This window comes from Physeter macrocephalus, chromosome 11, assembly GCF_002837175.3.
Source record: "Physeter macrocephalus isolate SW-GA chromosome 11, ASM283717v5, whole genome shotgun sequence".
Lineage (NCBI taxonomy): Eukaryota > Metazoa > Chordata > Mammalia > Artiodactyla > Physeteridae > Physeter > Physeter macrocephalus.
The window spans coordinates 156,635,209-156,654,442 of NC_041224.1; the positions used below are offsets into that span (position 1 = coordinate 156,635,209).

Genomic DNA, 19,234 nt, shown 5'->3' on the forward strand with positions numbered 1-19,234 from the left:
AGAGGCCACAGCGGTGAGAGGCCCGCGTACCGCAAAAAAAAAAAAAAAAAAAAGGAGGGACAGCTTGTTCTGCCCACATCTCTCTAATGCTACAAGAATAAAAAGAGAAGCCGGGCAAATGGCCTAAGGGACGTATGATGAGGATGACCAGTGTCAGGTAGGTATGAGATCTGCTCCTTTGCTGGTCAGGTCCCAGCAGCCCAAGCCATGTGATCAAATGCCTGACCTACCATCAGTTCCCAGGGACTCTTGGGGGTGGCTTCTAGGAATCCAGCATCCACCAAGCTTACCAGTTCTGTTCCCATTCTCGCAGGACTCAGCTGAGAAGAAGATGTAATCTACTGTCATTCCAAGACCCAAGGGCATTGTGGTGACCTCTGGGCGGCCATGCTGGGGCAGGAAATGAGTATATACCGAGGTCAGGTGGAGGCAGTGCTGAATGGTGCCTACAGTCCTTCGGGGATGGAGGGGAAGATGTCAGTCAACAAACATTACTGAACTTTTCCCAAGGTCACTTCTCTGTGGGTTTTATCAAGTTTTTTAAGGGAGGATCCCAAATAACTCAACCTCAGCAAATGCCTTCCCATGCTAATTAAGAGGCTGAGAGTCTTAGCTAAAATTAGCCTAGAAACAGAGACATTTATATACAGTCCTGCTGACATTCCTCACCCCCCCACTCTCCTCTTGCTACCTGGTGAAGTATGCCTAATGTACCCTTGTCCATGGGTCAGCAAGCTCTTCTGTGAGGCCTTACTCCCAATGGAAAAGTGCAGGGGCTTTTCATCTGCAAGAACCTAGGTGGGTCACCTCTGGCCTCTGCACACCAGTATGTTCCTCCATAAACTTAGCACACACAAGGGGAAGAGAGAGCTCAGCAGAATGTGTTCCCCCAAATCAGCCCCAGGAAAGCCAACAGGAATCTCTCTAATACACCTCAATGGGGCTGGAATGCAAGCAGAAGGGAACTGGAAGAAGATTACCTGGGGAAGTCAGGCTCAGGCTCAGATATGTCTTCCTCAACGAAAGACTTGGCCCAGCCAGCAGGTCGCTCTGTAGAAGACCGGAGAGAAAGGGTTTTATCACTCACAGACAGTGAAGCAGGGTTAGAACCTTGCACCCTGAAATCCCACTCAGATCCTTGACTGGATTGTTCCAGAAGGGAAAAGGGAAAGAGAAAAGGTGAGGAGAGGAAGAAAACAATGGACCAAAGTCAAGAACCTCAGGAAGCAGACAGACAGAGGTCTCTAACACAGACATCTCTTCCCTGGCTCAGCAACTTTTAAAAAAATTTAAATTCATTCTTTAGAATAGGTAATATAGTCACATGGTACAAAAATCAAAATGTAGAGAAAAATATCAGTGAAAAGGCTCCCTCCCACTCTGGGAACTTGCCACTCAATTCCTCTCTCCAGAGGCAATCAATGTTAACAAATTCCTGGTGTATTCCTCCAGAGATTTTCTATCACCCACCATCCATTGTATGCATATATGTATCTGTGTATGTATGCGTATACATATGTATGCAAACACACGTATCCATACTTATACACATCTATACATGTACACACACACAAAGAAAAAAGACACACATTACCAATATCAGGAAAGAAAGAGGGGATATTATTACAGATCTTACTGACATTAATAGGTATTATGAACTGAATGTTTGTCTCTCCCCAAAATATGTTGAAATCTTAACCCCCAGTGTGATGGCATTAGGAGGTGGGGCCTTTAGGAGGTAATTTGGCCTTGAGGGTGAAGCCCTCATGAACAGGATTAATGCCCTTATAAAAGGGATCCCAGAGAGCTGTCCTTTCTGCCATGTATGGATGCAACAGTAAGTTGGCAATCAGCAACCCAGAGGAAGGTCCTCACCAAAACTGGACCTGCTGGCACCCTGACCTCGAACTTCCAGCCTCCAGAACTGTGAGAAATAAATTTCTGTTGTTTATAAACTACTCAGGCTGTGGTGCTTTGTTATAACAACCCAAACTAAGAAAAAGGATAACAAGGATCAACAAAATTGACAAACCCTTAGCTAGACTGACCAAGAAAAAAAGAGAAAACTCAAATTACTAAAACCTGGAATGAAAGAGGGGGCCATCACCACAAACCTTAAGAAATAAAAAAATTATAGGGATACAATAAACAACTGTATACCAACAAATTAGATGACTTAGGTAAAATGGACAAATTCCTAAAAAGACAAAAACCACGCAAACTGACTCAAGAAAAAGAAGAAAATCTGAATAGTTCTATAACAATTAAAGAGACTGAATTAGCAATTTAAAAATTCTCACAAAGAAAAGCCCAGGCTCAGATAGCTTTACTAGTGAATTCTGCTAAACATTAAAAAAAAAAGTAATATGAATCCTTCACAAATACTTCCAAAATATAAAAGAGGGGACACTTCCCAACTCATGCTACGAGGTATTACTCTGATATAAAAACTAGACAAAAACATCACAAAGAATGAAAACTACAGACTAATATCGCCTATGAATGTAGATGCAAAATGCCTCAACAATTACAGTTCTGTGATTTATAAGAAGTGTATATTTCTCATCTATAGTCAGTCTTCATATACGGTCTTAGTCCACAGTTGCTGGTTCAAAGCTCCCCAAACCCTTCGAATTTCCTGAGTGTTGAGAACTGAGCAAGGTGCCTTTTGTTATGTTCATGAGGCAATTTTGTAAAATACCTAAGGTTGGGGGCTGGTTGCCAATGGAACCAACCATGTGATTAGAGGAACTTTCAGTCCCACCCTATGACCTCTAGGGAGCGGAGACAGGTTGGAGGTGGAATCAATCACCAATGACTAGGATTTAATAAATCATGCCCATGTAATGAAGCCTCCATAAAACCCAAAAAGCACAGGGTTCGGAAAGCTTCCAGGTTGGTGAACTTATGGAGATTCGAGGGAGAATGGTGCACCCAGAGAGGGCATGGAAGCTCCACATCCCTTCCTACATACCTTGCCCTATGCATCTCTTCTGTACAGCTGTTCCTGAGTTATATCCTTTTATAATAAACCAATGATCTAGCAAGTGAAATGTTTCTCTAAGTTCTGTAAACCACTCTAGCAAATTAATCTAACCCAAGGAAGGAGGGGATAGTGGGAACCTCTGATTTATAGCCAGTTGGTCAGAAGAAGCACAGGAACAACCTGGTTTTTTGACAGGCACCTGAAGTGTTGGAGGGGTGGGTCTTGTAGAACTGAGCCCTTAACCTGTGGAATCTGATGCTATCGCTGGGGAGACAGTGTCAGAATTGAGTTGAATTGTTTGCTGGCGTTGGGGGAAACTCCTCCTCCCCCATGTTGGAAAACGAGTCTCAGAACAATATACTGGCAAACTAAATCCAGCAAAATAGAAAAATGACTATATACTATGACCAAAAACGATTTATCCTAAAAATGTAAGGTTGGTTTAACATCTGAAAATCAATTAATATAATACATCATATTAATAGAATACTGAAGAACAAAAAACAAATGATTATCTGAATAGTCACAGAAAAATTATCTGACAAAATCCAGCACTCCTTTATGACCAAAAATACCCCCCACAACACTTAAAAAACTAGGAATAAAAGAGAACTTCCTCAACCTGGTGAAGGGAATCCACAAAACACAAACAAACAAAAAACAAACAAAAAAACCTCATGGCTAACATCATACTGAATGCTAAAAGACTGAAAACTTTACCCCTAAGATCAGGAATAAGACAAGAATATTCGCTGTCACCACTCAACACTGTAATGAGAGTTCTAGCCAGGACGATTATGGAAGAAATAGAACGCATCCAAATTGGAATGGAAAAAAGTAATACTATTTCTATTTGCAAGATAACATGATCTTATATATAGAAAATCCTAAGAAATGCACTAAAAAACTATTAGAGCTAATAAATGAGTTTGAGGGACTTCCCTGATGGTGCACTGGTTAAGAATCTGCCTGCCAATGCAGGGGACATGGGTTCGAGCCCTGGTCGGGGAAGATCCCAACATGCTGCAGAGCAACTAAGCCCGTGCGCCACAACTACTGAGCCTGCGCTCTACAGCCCAAGAGCTGCAACTACTGAGCCCACATGCCACAACTACTGAGCCCACGTGCCACAACTACTGAGCCTGTGCTCTAGAGCCCGCGAGCCACAACTACTGAAGCCTGTGCGCCTAGAGCTCCTGCTCCACAACAAGAGAAGCCACCGCAATAAGAAACCCATGCACCGCAACGAAGAGTAATCCCTGCTCATGGCAACTAGAGAAAGCCCACGCGCAGCAATGGAGACCCAATGCAGCCAAAAATAAATAAATAAATAAATTTATTTTTTAAAAATTGAGTTTGAAAGATTGCAAGATACAAGACTGATATACAAAAATTGCATCTCTATACACTAGCAATGAACAATCCAAAAATGAAATTCAGAAAATATTTCCATTTATAAAAGTAACAAAAGGAATTTTAAATAGTTACATATAAATTTAACAAAAGAAGTATAAGACACACTGAAAGCTATAAAACATGGAAAGAAATTAAAGATCTAAATAAATGGGAAAACTTCCATGTTCACTGATCGTAAGATAATACTGTTAAAATGGCAACACTTCCCAAACTGATCTACAGATCTGTAAATCCCTATCAAAATCCCAACTAACGTTTTTGCACAAATTGACATGGTGATCCTAAAATCCACATAGAAATGTGTAAGAGACCCAGAATAGCCAAAATAATCTTGAAAAACAACAATGAAGTTACAAGATTTACACTTCTCTATTTCAAACTTATACAAAGCTACAATAATCACGGCAGAGTGGTACCGGCATAAGGATAGGCATATAGATGAATGGAATAGAACTGAGAGTCCAGAAACCCATATGTCCACTGTTGACTTTTTACAAGGGGAGGGGTAAAGGGAAAATAACTGCTAATGGATATGGGATTCCTTTTGGGGGTGATGAAAATGTTGTAAAATTAGATTGTGATGATGGTTCCACAACTCTGAATATACTAAAAGCCACTGATTTGTACACTTTAAATGGGTGAATTTTATGGTATGTGAATTCCACCTCAATAAAGTTGTTTTTTAAAAAAGGTAAGAGAATGTTATGGACAACTTCATGCCAATAAATTTGTTAATTTAGATGAAATGAAATATTCCTACATTTTCCCTGTTAAATTGTTTTCTCTTTTTGTTGCTATTATAAATAGGGTCTTCTTAAAATTACATCTTTTAACAAATATATCATTATTTTATTATATGAATACTACTGACTTATGTATATTAATATTCTACCCAGATACTTTCCAGAATTAATGCTAATAATAGTTGTTAGTTGATTCTCTTGGATAACCAGTTATATAACCATATTAACAGCAAGTAATAGTTTTACCCCCTCCTTTCCATTGTTTACTTCTATTTTCTTGCCTATATTTCTATGTTCTATTTCTAATTCTGTGGCTGGTGTCTCTCACAGTTGAATGACAGTGGTCATCCCTATCTTGTTCCCAACTTTGACAGGAATGCTACTAGATTGTCTTCTTTAAGCAAGATGCTCATTTTTGGATTGAGATAAATGCTTTTGTTTTTTTTTTCTTTTTCAGGCACCTGGCGGCTCCACGCCCCTTCCTCCATGGTGCACCAAAGCGCTGACTGACCAAGATAAATGTATTTTAAGGGTGTAAGGAATTATCTATTTTTTCCTTAAGAAGGTTCTTTTTAAAAGAATCTGGAATAGATGTTAAATTTTAACAAATGTCTCTGACATCTACAGGATGACATGCATTTCTATATTTTAATAGATTTCATATATTTATTAGCATGATAAATACATTAATAGATTTCCCAATACTGAACTACCTTCATATTTCTGATAAACTCCATTTGGCCACAGTATATTGCTCTTTCAATGTGATGTCAGAATCTGTTTCCTGATCTTCTATGTACATTTTTGGCATCAATATTCATAAGTGGAGAATATTAAGGACTGTAGTTTTCTTTTCCCGTGTAACTGTTGTCAGGTGTTGGTGTCAAATACTTCTTTTGTAAAAATAACTTGGCCCCCTTCTGCTGTGCTCTTTAACAACTTAAACAGTAATGGAATTACAAGTTTTTTAAAGGTTTGATGACGTTCTATCAACATGAACATGGTGTTTTTGTGGGACTGTATCTCTGAGAACTTTATTTTTTCACCCTGTGGTAATCTATTTATGTTATGTCTCTCTTTCACGATCAGTTTTAGTAAATTACATTTTCTAAAACTAACATAGGCCATCTAAGTTTTCAATTTCTTTTGCACTCAGTTGAGAAAAGAACCCCCTTATAATCCTAATTCTTCTGCATCTGAATACTTTTACTTGCTCCTCCCCTGCCCCCTTAAATAGGTTAGATAATAGGTTAGCTAATCTGACAGCTGTTTTTCACCCAAAAAACCAACTGATTTTTAGAGCTTATTAGTCCTACTGTTTTTCTGTCCTCTAAATTATTCTCATTTTCATCTTCTGCTTTCTTTCAGCTTGTTCTCTTTTCTAACTTGCGGGATACTTAATTTACTTACTTTAACCTTTTCTTATCAATATAATTCTCTGATTCAAGATATTCTATATAATTCTATGAATTTTTCAATGAACACTATTTTAGCTATATACCACAAATATACGGTATTTTCATTACTGTTATTTTCTACACACTCTGCAGTTTCAGTTTAAATTTCATCTTTGACCCAAAAGTTGTTTGAAATTTTTTTAATGTCCAGATGATAGCATTCTTTTAACTTCTATTTTTAATGCATGTGTGATCACGGAAAGTTGGCTATACTATTTCTACTGTTTGAAATTTACTGATTTTTTTTGTGGTAGTCTAATATATGGCCAATTCCCAGGAATTTCCTGTGGATATTTTTTTTATTTTTATTTTTATTTTTATTTATTTATTTATTTATTTATTTATTTTTTGTGGTACGTGGGCCTCTCACTGTTGTGGCCTCTCCCATTGCGGAGCACAGACTCCGGACGCGCAGCCTCAGCGGCCATGGCTCACGGGCCCAGCCGCTCTGCGGCATGTGGGATCTTCCCAGATCGGGGCACGAACCCGTGTCCCCTGCATCGGCAGGCAGATTCTCAACCACTGCGCCACCAGGGAAGCCCTCCTGTGGATATTTTAAAAGATGTCTTTGCTCTGCTTTCAGTGTTCAGAGTTTGATATGTATCAATCAGATTTACCATACAGGGGGCTTCCCTGGTGGCACAGTGTTTGGGAATCCACCTGCCAATGCAGGGGACACGGGTTCGAGACCTGGTCTGGGAGGATCCTACATGCCGTGGAGCAACTAAGCCCATGCGCCACAACTGCTGAGCCTGTGCTCTGGAGCCTGTGAGCCACAACTACTGAAGCCCGTGTGCCTAGAGCCCATGCTCCACAACAAGAGAAGCCACAACTAGAGAAAGCGTGTGCACAGCAACAAAGACACAACGCAGCCAAAAATAAAAAAATAAAATAAATAAATTTATTTAAAAAAAAAAAAGATTTACCATACTACATGTTATTCAAGTCTTCTATATTCTTAGTTATTTTTTATCTACTTAAACTATTGTGAACTGAGAAAGATGAATTAAAACCTTCAACCATTAGTTATTTTCTGACTATTATTCCTTGTTAAATACTGCAGTTGCACTTTGTGATGATTGATGTGATGTTATTTGGAACATAAATGTTCCTAACACTAATATCTTCATTTTGAATCAGCAAAATCACAGTGACCAGCAGGATATTGAAAATGGTTTTCTCTCCAGCAAAAGGCAAGCCAATTTAGGCTTCTGAATCATGTAAGAGGTCAGGAATCAGAGGTACCATTACTCCAGAAAAGAGGTGGGAGGTGAAAATCAAAACTGGCACAATAAACTCACCAGTCAACTAGAGCCATCCCTTACACAGAGCCATTAGGTTTTCATGTCTCATTCCTAAATGTGAATGGACACCTGATGGAATCTTTGGGAACAAACAAATAGTGGGGTAGGAAGAAACTAACTCTTAATTAAAAGAAACTTGGAAGGAACAGATGGAATTTTAAAAATTATCATCCTCAGTAGTAGAAAGGCAATATTGGATTCATTAAAAAAAAAAACAAAAAACAATGGTATAAAAAGGAACTTTTAAAAAGAGCTTTTGGAAATTAAAAATATAATGGCAGAAATTTAAAATCACTAGAAGGAATGAACAAGCTGAGAGCATCGCACAGATGGTAGATTCTAATATCCAATTAACAGTAATTCCAAAAAAAGAAAGCAGAAGGTAGGAAATTATTGAAGAAATATTACCAGCAAAATTATGTGACTCGAAATAAATTAGTTTCCATTTGAAAGGGCCCTGGAGTATCCAAAACAATGAATGAAACCAACACCCTGAGTAGGGTAAACCATCATGAAATTTCAGAAATCAAGGGATTAGAGATAAGAACCAGAAGTCTCAGAGAGGCAAAATAGGTGATATACAAAGAAAGGATCAAGAATCAAAATGGCAGCAGACTTCTCATTAGCAATGCTGGAACCTGCAAGACAATGGACTGATTTCCAAACTAGACATTTACACTTTGCAAATTTTCATATTAGTGTGAGGATTTAAAAAAAATCAAGTGTTTTTTAGTACATGAAAAGAAAAAAAGAAAGAAAGAAAACTGCTTCTCTCAACACCAGGTTCTACCCATGCAGCACTATGTACAAATGGCACTGCTCCAGCAGTTACATGGGACTCAAGGCTTCTGCCTATCCCACCAGGCCACATGAGCACATGGGCCAAAACTGCCTCTACCTGAGCTGCAACATCTTCCTGGACCATTCAGCACTGGCAGCAGCCAAGCAAGTAAGTTCTTCTGCAAGTACTTGGGAAGAGGATAATAAGTTTTGCAGGGATGGGTCAGTGGAGGAGCTGGATTCAGAACTTTCCTGGTTCAAAAACTGATCAGATAGCCTTTCCTCTGTGGCCATCTGGTCAGTTTGTTAATAATAGTTTATAGAAGTCATTTATTAGCAACTGTTTTTTCCTAGAATGCACTTAATTGGGCACATGGTTTATTTTTACATGTTAAAAGACCTGAAGTGGGTTTCCCTGGTGGCGCAGTGGTTAAGAGTCCGCCTGCAGATGCAGGGGACACGGGTTCGTGCCCCGGTCTGGGAAGATCCCACATGCTGCAGAGTGGCTGGGCCCGTGAGCCATGGCCGCTGAGCCTGTGCGTCCGGAGCCTGTGCTCCGCAACAGAAGAGGGCACAACAGTGAGAGGCCCGCGTACCGTGAAAAAAAAAAAAAAAAGACCTGAAGCTCTGGAGATAAATGGAAATGTGCAAGTGCTCATGAAAAAGAAAACAGAATAACCCATTTCAGTGTCTTTAAGAACCATACTGGAAAGAATATACCACTAATAATTTAAAATATTTACAAGAGGGGGACTTAAAATTTATATTCCCATCTTATGAATTATTCCTTCACAAAGAGAGTTGGGAAGAGTGAGAGTCACACTTTTTTTTTTATTATACAACTTGTGTGATGTAGAACACTCCAGCACAATGCAACATCAACTTGTTGGAAAGTTAGACCATCACTCCCTAGCACTGTAGCTCCTTTGGCAACTCAGATGCTTCCCATTAAAGTCAGTGTCACAGTCAACTTGGCAAGTTTGAATGTCTACAGTTGAGTTGGATGACTCTGGTATTGGACTGGAAATATTATTTGTTAGCACATCTAAACAAATCCTCCAGAAAAAAAGATCACACACTATGATCTCCTTGTACTGCACTTAAGTCTTTCTACTCATGGTCTAAAACCGGTGGTAGGTTTTTAGATTTGGAGTCCTTAAAAGAGATTCATCAGGACCCTGTTCGGCCCTGGGTGGGGATACTAAACAAGCAGAAGGGTACGTTCACAGTATGTGGAGGATGGGTGTGTTTACCCAAATTTAATCTCAATTTTGAAAATACTGCTATTATTGGGCACTGTTAGTGAACTGGATATTTTCCCCCATATAATAATTCTACTTACAAACTGATTGTCAGTGTATTTAAAGGTTCTTATTTTGTTATTAAATTGAAATGCTTATTTTATGTTTCAAGTACAGTACTGATTTTTTAAAAATAACCTATTCTTAACATGGAATTACCTATGTGGGATCCTACTACTGTTTAACTTTAGGATTTTGAATTCTTAAAACATTGAGCCACTGCTTCCCTGCCTAAGCCCAACTGATCCAAGCACTTATCCCAGTTCCTAGCACACGCCAGTCGCTCTATGCATGGTGGTCACCACTATTATTATTGCTATCACCACAGGTGTAATAATACATTAGCTTTGCAATTAAAAAAAAAAAAAAACAAGCCATTGAAATGTTCACTGCTCTGTGCAAAATGCCAATTCAAGTTAAATTCCTTCAAGAAAAAAATGAATTCATTACTTACCACCAGTCCTTTTACTATAGTTTTTTCAGTCATTGCTTGGCTGGTTTAAGTTATTCCTCTAGCAGTTTCTTCATGAAAGGCTTTGGGTTGAGTATAAAGTTTTTGACCATACCGTCTTTCTTTGAAACCTTGCTCTCCTGTGTTCCAGAGTCGAATGTTAATGTTAAGAAGTCTGAAGCCTACCTGATTATTTTTACCTTTAAAAATAGCCCAATTTTTTTGGTTCTGCCCAAAGGATTCTTTTATCTTTGACTTCTGTTAACTTCACTAGGATGTATTACTGTTGACTCTCCTATGTCATTTTTTACTGAGACATGGTATATCCTTCTCAATGTGGAGTCAGATCTCTTGATTTGGGGAAAATCTGCCTTGAATCATACCTTTAAATATTCCCTTTGTGCTATTATGCTGGGTTTCTTCTTTGTGAACTCGAACTATGTGTATGTTGAATCTCTTTAACTTCCACTACTGTCATTTTCTTTCTAGTGCTTTTTATCCTTCCTGGCCTCTGCCTCTTGCCTTGTTTTCAGCAGTGCCTATTCTCTCTTGGACTGCTTCTAATTTTGTCTTCATTTTATGTGATTCTTAAATTTTTTATTCCACTTCTTTCCTGAGCTCTGTAATTTACATTTCATCTACTGAGGTCTTGCCATGTGCTTGAACTTATTTTATAAAAGCAATTATTTTATTTTTGCACTCTTATGTTATAAAGGCAATTGCTTAATTTCTTTTATTCATGGGAAAATAATCATAATTTTCATATGCTCCATGGCAACAATTTTTATCTTCGAAGTATTCTTTATCTGCCTTTTATTTTTCCTGTTCTGCCACCTTTTTTTCGTATAGTATTTTAGTACAGATCTCACGCTGGCTCCTTTTGGGCAGCCCAGCTTGGAATTGAGGTTTTTATGTACAAGCTATTGGTACAGAGCTTATATAAGCGAAGACCTGGGTACGCATTGCAAGTAACAGGCATTTTCCTTATGACGCAGGGTTGTGTGTGAGTCCTGTTCATCTTTACTTCCCCCTAGCCAAAAGAAATATGCAGTTTAAGTATTACACCTCCCCCCACCACTTAAACAGACTGCTTCATGCAAATTTGGCTTGATTCCTTGATCAGTCTTTCCTCTACTGCCTCTTTGGACCAAAAGAGGTTCAGACAATATCCTTTCACAACCTGTGCATCCTATTCTTGTTGATGAAACAAGGGATTTTGATTTCGTGCCTCAGGGTACGCTCCTCACCTTGGAGAAAGGCACCCTGCTGGTTCTTTCGGAGATCCATATGGCCCCACAGACCAGTCTCTCCATACCTGCTCCAGCACCCCTGCATGATCTCCAGTGCTTCTTGCAACCATTCCACCTGTGCTGTGGTTCATGATTTCAAATATCTTCAGGTCTCCCAGCTTTCTCATAGATGGAGTTTGCATTTCTCTTTTTCATTCTCCTTGTTGCTTTGGAGTGTTTTCAGCGACAAGAAGGGGAGAACATCAAGTATACTCTGCTACTTACAATCTGGAAGTTCTCAGTAGGAGTAACTTGTTATTACAACCAGGAGTACTGTCACCTTATGATTTTCAAAGCCCCATCAAGTGTATTTTCTCTCTTAAACATGCTGTATACATGCTAGTTATTAGCAACTTAATACTAAAAAGCTTGCGGCTTACTCAAGGTCTCAGAGCTAGTTAGAACCCAGGTCTCTTGATTCCTGGTCCATGTTCTCAACACATTGCACACGGCCAGTGAACTCCACTGACCTTCCTCCTAAGCATACTTATTACGAGAAGCTGATCTCTAAGAATTATACCTAGAAAAGACTAAGAAACCACATAACTGACAAATATCAGAGGTGAAGAGGAAAGAAGACCAAGCTTAGTTGGAACAAGTTAGGGAACAAGCTTAGTTCCCATTACCTGGCTTAGTATCTGTCACTCCTTCCATAACAACCAGTCCTACAGGTCGCTGACAGGCCATGCTGCAGAAGCGGAAACGTAGCAGGAAGTCTCGGCTATACTTACGTCTCTCTGTAAACCAGGAAAAGCCATACAGTGAAAGACAGGAAGAGGAGCCACATGCTGAGACTTCCTTAATACCAAGAAGCTTAAAAGTAGGGACACAGAGGAAGTCTGGCTCTGAAGACAAGGAGATTTTCCAATGGCTATGATTTAAAGTTGTCCATTTCATTGGGTGACCATGAGGAGGACAATGAAAAAACAAAGGAACGTGCTAAGAGAATTGAGGGAATTACACTTTCTCTTGTCACTGAGGTGCCAGCTTTCTCCCAAAATGGGCATGGAGGGACAACCGACCAAGAATGTGGCATGTGCTCACCTGATCTCTTGCGGTGACAGGAGGTGACATACTGACAGCAATCAGTGATGCCCAGGGAGCTGGGCCATAGTGGGGCCTGCAGCTTCCTCTGATAAAGCTGATGGGAGAAGTCTTCCTGTCCAGATACCTACAAGGAAAGAGCAGATGGGAATAAGGAATCTGAGATGGAAAAAGGAAATAGCCCACGTTTTGGGACACGCAGACAAACATACACACACACACACACACACACAGTCACATACTATGTATGTAACACAAGCAAAACACAAAAGTCTCAGGGGAAAGTTAAAAATAAGGAGCTATTTAAAACCATTATTTTATTTTTTTTACTAGAAACACTGAAATGTCCATGAGACAGGAATAAGGGGTTAAGAGAGTGAGGTATGCAAGTCAAAGAGAACAGAACTATGTGAACATATGGTCCCCTAAATCTCAGCTCAGAAAAATCTACACTACTCTGCCCAGGGAATGTCAACCTTCAGGGGCTTTAATTTGCCGTGGGAAAAGGTTTATCCTGATCTTTGGATCTTCTGGATCAAAGTCTAGCATCTTAAGCCTATTACTGGGAAACCACGGGGTCAAACCAAATGGGAAATTCACCAAAGCACTTTACCGTATCTACGTCACCATCCTCGGTCAAAGCCAATGAGCAGCCTGGGAACGGACAGAACGTAGTAGGGGAAACATTCGGCAACATCAGTCATCTGCATATCTCCAACGTGGGTAGCAAAATCCCCTTTATTTCATTTAACAACAACAAATATTTGAATGCCAACTATGTGCAAGACACTACTAGCTAAGTGCTGGGGAGAGAGCAGTGATAGACACAATCTCTCTGCCCCTAAAGGACATACATTTTCAGTATGCCAGCAGAAGTAAAACACACCTTCAATATAATGGCCATTTACTAACTGTGTGACTTTGGGCAAGTTAGTTAACTCTCTTGGGTTCAATACGCTCTACTATCGAATGGGATAATAATACCACATACAATTAAGAATCTTGGTAACAATAACTACTACCAATTACTGACTGCTTCCTTTGAAGCAGGAACTGGAAAACACTGTGTGCATTATTTTATGTAATCCACCAAAGAAAACCCTCTGAAGTAGGTCCCATTATATCCCCAGTGTATGACGAGGCAAATGGGGCTTACGGAAGTGAAGTAACTTGCCCAAGGTGGCAGAGCGGGGATGTGAACGCAGGACTATCTGCCTTCAAAATGAGTGCTCTTAATCACTATGCTTAACGGCAGCTGTCACATGGTAGGCACTTACTAAATTCTTCTTCCCATTCCCTGAGCCCCTTGATCATAGCAGCTTCCTGGCAGGATAATGCCTTTCTCTGCGCATGTGGCAACCAGGACATCGCTGGCACTTGAGTAACCTCATTAAAATAAAAGCCCAAAGTGCTCAACAATAATTCAGTCATTTTACGTCTTTTCTCCCCTGTGCCGTGCCAAAAGTTAAGCAACAAATTGGATCAGCAGGGGCAAAAGAGAAGAACAAGGAGATTAAGGGACATGTAAAGAAATCAGCACAAGCTGAATGCTCCTCAGTAGGGCTAAATAAACTACCATAAAACTATAAGATACCTAGGTTATAAACATTCAGCAGTTAAAAGGAATGAGATAGATACATATGTACATTGTTGAGTGAAAAAAAAACAAACTACAAAATGAAATATACATAATATATCACATTTATAAACACACACAGTACATTATATACCAGCTGTTAGAAGCAATCACAGCATAGTATTGGAGGGCAAGAGTTCTGGGGCCAGACCACCTGGTTACAAATCCTGGCTCCACCACTCACTACCTGCAAAAACTAGAGTAAGCAAATTACCTAACTTCTCTACACCTTAGCTTTTTCATTTATAAAATGGAAGCAATGATAGAAATTGTGAAAATTAATGAGTTAATACATGTAAAGTGCTTAAAATAGCACCTGGCACAGAGTAAGTGCTTAATAAATGTAGATTATGATTACATCATCACAACAGCTTAGATACTACTGCAAATGCATAGAAAATGACCTGGAAGAACACCAATAAACTTTGAACAGTTATTACTTGACTCTCAGTGGAGACGTGGGAAATGTAGGTAATAAAGGGGGCTTTGGTCTTATTTTAAAATGTCTGAATCCTTAAAGGGATGTACTTTTGTACTTATATGCACTTACGTATATACTTATGTACTTGTAAACTAAACATAAATTAATGATATAAACTGAAAGGATTCCAATATACCAAAGGCACTCACGAGCTCCTAGCTTCCAGGCTTGGGTACCAGATATCAGTAGAACAAGAAAAAGCCAGAGGAAGCCAGAACAGGTGTAACTGTTGTCCCTGCCACAGAAGCAACACCAGACGCCAACACCAAAATCTCTCCCTAAGCCAACCCCGCAGTGGCCTCTCCCATTTCACCTTCCAGGCCGGCATCCCATGGTACTGGAGTTCTCCATCCCTGATGAAGTTGTAAAGAGGTGAATCAGGGACAGAATTCAGGTCCCCACACAAGATGATGGGACAGTGGCTGCCATCTGACAACCTGGCCACCTTGTCCACTTCAGCCAAGAAAATGGCCATCTGGGCTAGCTTGACATCGCCCCGACGTGGGTTGTACAGGACGTGAGTATTTGCCACACATAAGGGGGCCACTGAGACTTGCCCCAGGCGTTCTGGGACTAGTGGCTGCAGCAGCAACACTAAGCCCACATTGTCCCGATTGAGGAGCTCCAAGCCAGGCCGAAAGTACTCCACAGGGCTGGCACAGAGCAGACGGAATCGCGTGGGCTTGTAGCAGACAGCACAGCCATCTGTCTTATACCCGGTCCTCCTCTTGTAGAAACAGGAAAAGCCTGCAAGGAACACCCCACCAAGGAGATGGGTCAGAGTGCTTGAAGATGGGTTAGGGTCCCTCTACCTAGTGGCAGTAGCCCAGGCATGTGTGCCTAATGCATTGCTCCTGCTGTTCAATAAGGGGAGTCCTTGCCCTTGCCAATTCCTTGGTTCTGCAGAGGCTCCCTTACAGTTGTAACCAGATGACTGAGTGGCTAGAAGGGGAAGGAGGGACAGAAGGGTATAAGCAATAACCTGACAGGAAAAGCATGGATTCTAGGGTCAGACAAGCTGGAGTCCAGGCTCCACAACCTATGAGTTTTATATTTATAGCTTTGTGACCTTGAGCTAGTCACACAAATTTTCTGAACCTCAGTTTCCCCATTGTAAAATGGGGATAATAATATTCAGCCTCACAGGGTTGGTTACTTCAAGGATTAAATGGCAATATATGTCAGAATTGACATGTATTAAAACTTCAGGACTTTAAAACTTCAGGACTCTCCTTCTCACCCACACAAAGGAGCTAGCTCACAGGTGAGACTGAGGGTTTACTGAGATGAAAGAAAGATACAGTGCATTCAGGAGAGAGCAGACAGGGCTGTAGGAAGAAAGACTGGCAAACATGCCAGGGAGTGGCATTACCCATCATTCTCAGAGAGGGCTCCAGCTGCTCCCAGTAATGATCTTCCTGGACTTCCTGGAGACACAAGATCTGGGAAAATGACAAGGAATCCAATCACTCCACAGTAATGGAGGGCGCTGGAGTACGACTCCCACCCCAGGAGCAGGCACTGAAGCCACATGGGAAGCTGCTGTGGGTCTCAGGCTGGGTCACACTGAAACTTACCCTGGGTGCTGACTCTTCCCTGATAGCCACTACCAGCAAGAACAGGCCCAGAGTTAAGCTGAGATCAGATACATGTGCTGGATTTTCCTGCTCCTTGAATCCCTCAAGTCTCCCTCCCTGCACAAAGGTGCTAGAAAGTGTGTACCCACAGAGAGTCTTCTTAGCATCTACCCCAAACTCATTACACCAGGCAGGCAAGCACCAGTCCTAGGCAGGACGCCAATCATATGAACAACTATGGGGTTCAATTCATTTTCTAAGAGCATTGGGAGACAGCCAGGGTCCAGAGCAAATGCAGGATGGCACATCTCCCCATCTTCACTCACATCGGGATCCCAGTGCTGGAATTCCTGCATGAGATTCGCAAAGCGGTAGTTCCAACTGAGGATGTCTGGATGGCAATGCAGATAGAGCTCTGAGCTCTGCTGCATCAGGTCCTGAGCCAGGATGTTATAGGACATCAGAGTGAACTGGAACTGAGGGCCATCCCCTGCCTCCAGGCCCTGAGCATCTGGCTGAGTGGAGAAATCCTCCCATTCTCGCCACAAGATTTCTGCAAAGGTGTTGGGAAGAAGAGGTCCATGGTAAGTCCATGTTATTCACAGGGCCCACCATCTCCACTCCTGACTCCATGATACTGTGACGAGATCCTTTTTTCATTTTCCCTGTCATTCATCCCTTTCTGTGGTGATTTGAACAACACTCTAAGGACATTCTCAGACGAAACAATAAGCTCCACAAAGCCAGAGATAATCTTGGCCTGTTCATCACTGTATCCCTAGTACCTAGCATAGTACCTGGCACCTAGTACAAGTTCACTAAATATGGCCGACAATTTCTCACTTCTGATAAATCCATGGGTCTCTGGGGAATCACTCAGATGAATGTGCTTAATAGTCATCTGAGATTAAAGACATTTCTAGAGTAATCTCAGCCTTGGGTGTTTTCTGACCTCTAAACCTGAAAATGCCTACAGAGCCAGAAACCATAATGTGTCTCCCATGTGCCCTCGAGCAGGGAGCTGCAGAATGGATTTCAAACCTATGTGAGCCACAGCACTCATTCTCCAAAGTTTAATGGAAGCCCGATATATAACACAGATAAAAATGGAGTTATCCTGCTTGAGGCAGAGAGTGGAGCCCTGAGAGCTCTCCACCCCTACCCCAGGTCACCTCTAGAGAACCAATAATGTAGAGAATCAGAACTATGGTCTGCTTTCAGTTCTGCCACTACCTAGCTATGTGACTTTAGGCATGTCCTGCTACCTCTCTGTGCCGTGATCACGTCATCTGAAAGGCCACAGGGCTGGATGAAATGCTCTCTAAGGCCCCTCTGGATCTGCCACTGCAGGAGTCTCAGAAAAACAGAATGCAGCAGCAGAGCTCCACACAAGAGAACTTTAGCAGTGACTGTGCGCACATCCGAGACAACCTGCTGCCCCGGCTCACTCAGCCGGTTGTCAGACTCACCATGATATGGGATTTCCAATGAGGGAGGCTGCAACTGCCCCAGGCCCTCAAAGGGCCAGATGGGAGCCTCTTCCTGGGGTACAGGCTCCGGTGCTATGCTCCAGGCCACCACTGCGGGGTCCTCTTCCCACTGCTCTGCAGCCAGGGCACCCACTGGGAGGACAGCACAGTCTGCATACTGGGGGCCGGTCTGCACCGGGACTGCTGCCCACATTGGGCCCTCGACCTCTGGCAGTGGCTCCTCTCCTAGCACCTCGGGGAAAGGCTCCTCCAGGTTCTCTGCTGCCCACAGGTCACTCAGCTGCCTGCTGGACCACTTGTCTTCTGAAGCAGCATCCTGTTCTCCAGGATTATCCATCAGGAGCGCCAGGCTGCTCTGGGCTACTCCCTTATCTACAAACAGACCCTCGCTCACAGTTGAGAGTGCCTGGCCTGACCCTTCTTCTTGCCACTGCTGCAGCAGGCCCTCACACTCCTCCTGGTCGGGGCCCCGAGGAGCCATGGCAAAGTCGCCATCTACCTGGGGGGACGAGCTCTTCGCCACGAGGGCATTTTTTCGACATGTGAAGAAAGCATCTAAGAAGAAAGCCAAAATGCCATGTTATAAGATGACAGCATCACCCAACCCACGCTCTTCTCCCAACTTCTAATAAGTCCCATACAAGCAAGAATCATATCACCTTGCTCATCACTGAGCCTGCCCATTTTAGAGCCTGGAACATCATCATCATCAGAGTGAAGTGCTTACTATGTGCCAGGCACTGTTCTAAATGCTTTACAAGTATTAACTAATTCATATGGTAGGGATCTGATAAATATTCAGTGTGTGAATGAAAGAATGGCTATCCCACATAATCTAGGACAGAGATGGTCACATACAACCACACTCCTTTTATCTGGAGGTTAAGACTCCTATTAACATCAACTCTCTGGTTCCAAGAGCCACATTACACTGGAACCAGCACTTGACCATGAGTCAGAACTGTGGGTTATGGCCTAGCACTGAAATTAACAAAGCTATGTGACCTTGGACAATGCCCCTAGTGAGATGGACTCACTCTTGACTATAAAATGAGGACAAGGGAAGTTTGAACTAGATAATCCCCAAGAGCTTTTCTAGTTCTATAAATCCACTAATCTATGAATGCATTCTAAAAGAAAAAGGCCTAAAGTAGACAAAAAGGGTGTCTCGGGCTTCCCTGGTGGCGCAGTGGTTGGGAGTCTACCTGCCGATGCAGGGGACACGGGTTCGTGCCCCGGTCCGGGAAGATCCCGCATGCCGCGGAGCGGCTGCGCCCGT

The 19,234-nt window shown here is 41.8% G+C and overlaps 1 protein-coding gene across 8 annotated transcripts in view; it reads right to left on the reverse strand.

Annotated features, from left to right (window-relative positions):
• ANGEL1 (angel homolog 1) overlaps positions 1-19,234 on the reverse strand; it is a 27,611-nt gene that overhangs the window by 5,862 nt on the left and 2,515 nt on the right. For 7 of the 8 annotated variants that reach the window (XR_003682079.2, XR_008618714.1, XR_008618713.1 and 4 more), the window contains exons 2-9: positions 17,935-18,510; positions 16,792-17,018; positions 16,261-16,330; positions 15,202-15,635; positions 12,772-12,898; positions 12,354-12,464; positions 981-1,050; positions 291-454 (exon numbers count right to left, since the gene is read on the reverse strand). Coding sequence is in view for 1 of the 8 variants with exons in the window: in XM_028496218.2 (XP_028352019.1) it covers positions 291-454; positions 981-1,050; positions 12,354-12,464; positions 12,772-12,898; positions 15,202-15,635; positions 16,261-16,330; positions 16,792-17,018; positions 17,935-18,510 (1,779 nt within the window). In the remaining 7 variants the exon portion in view is untranslated. The remainder of the gene's footprint in view (positions 1-290; positions 455-980; positions 1,051-12,353; positions 12,465-12,771; positions 12,899-15,201; positions 15,636-16,260; positions 16,331-16,791; positions 17,019-17,934; positions 18,511-19,234) is intronic. The other variant, XR_003682083.2, reaches the window with a different exon arrangement.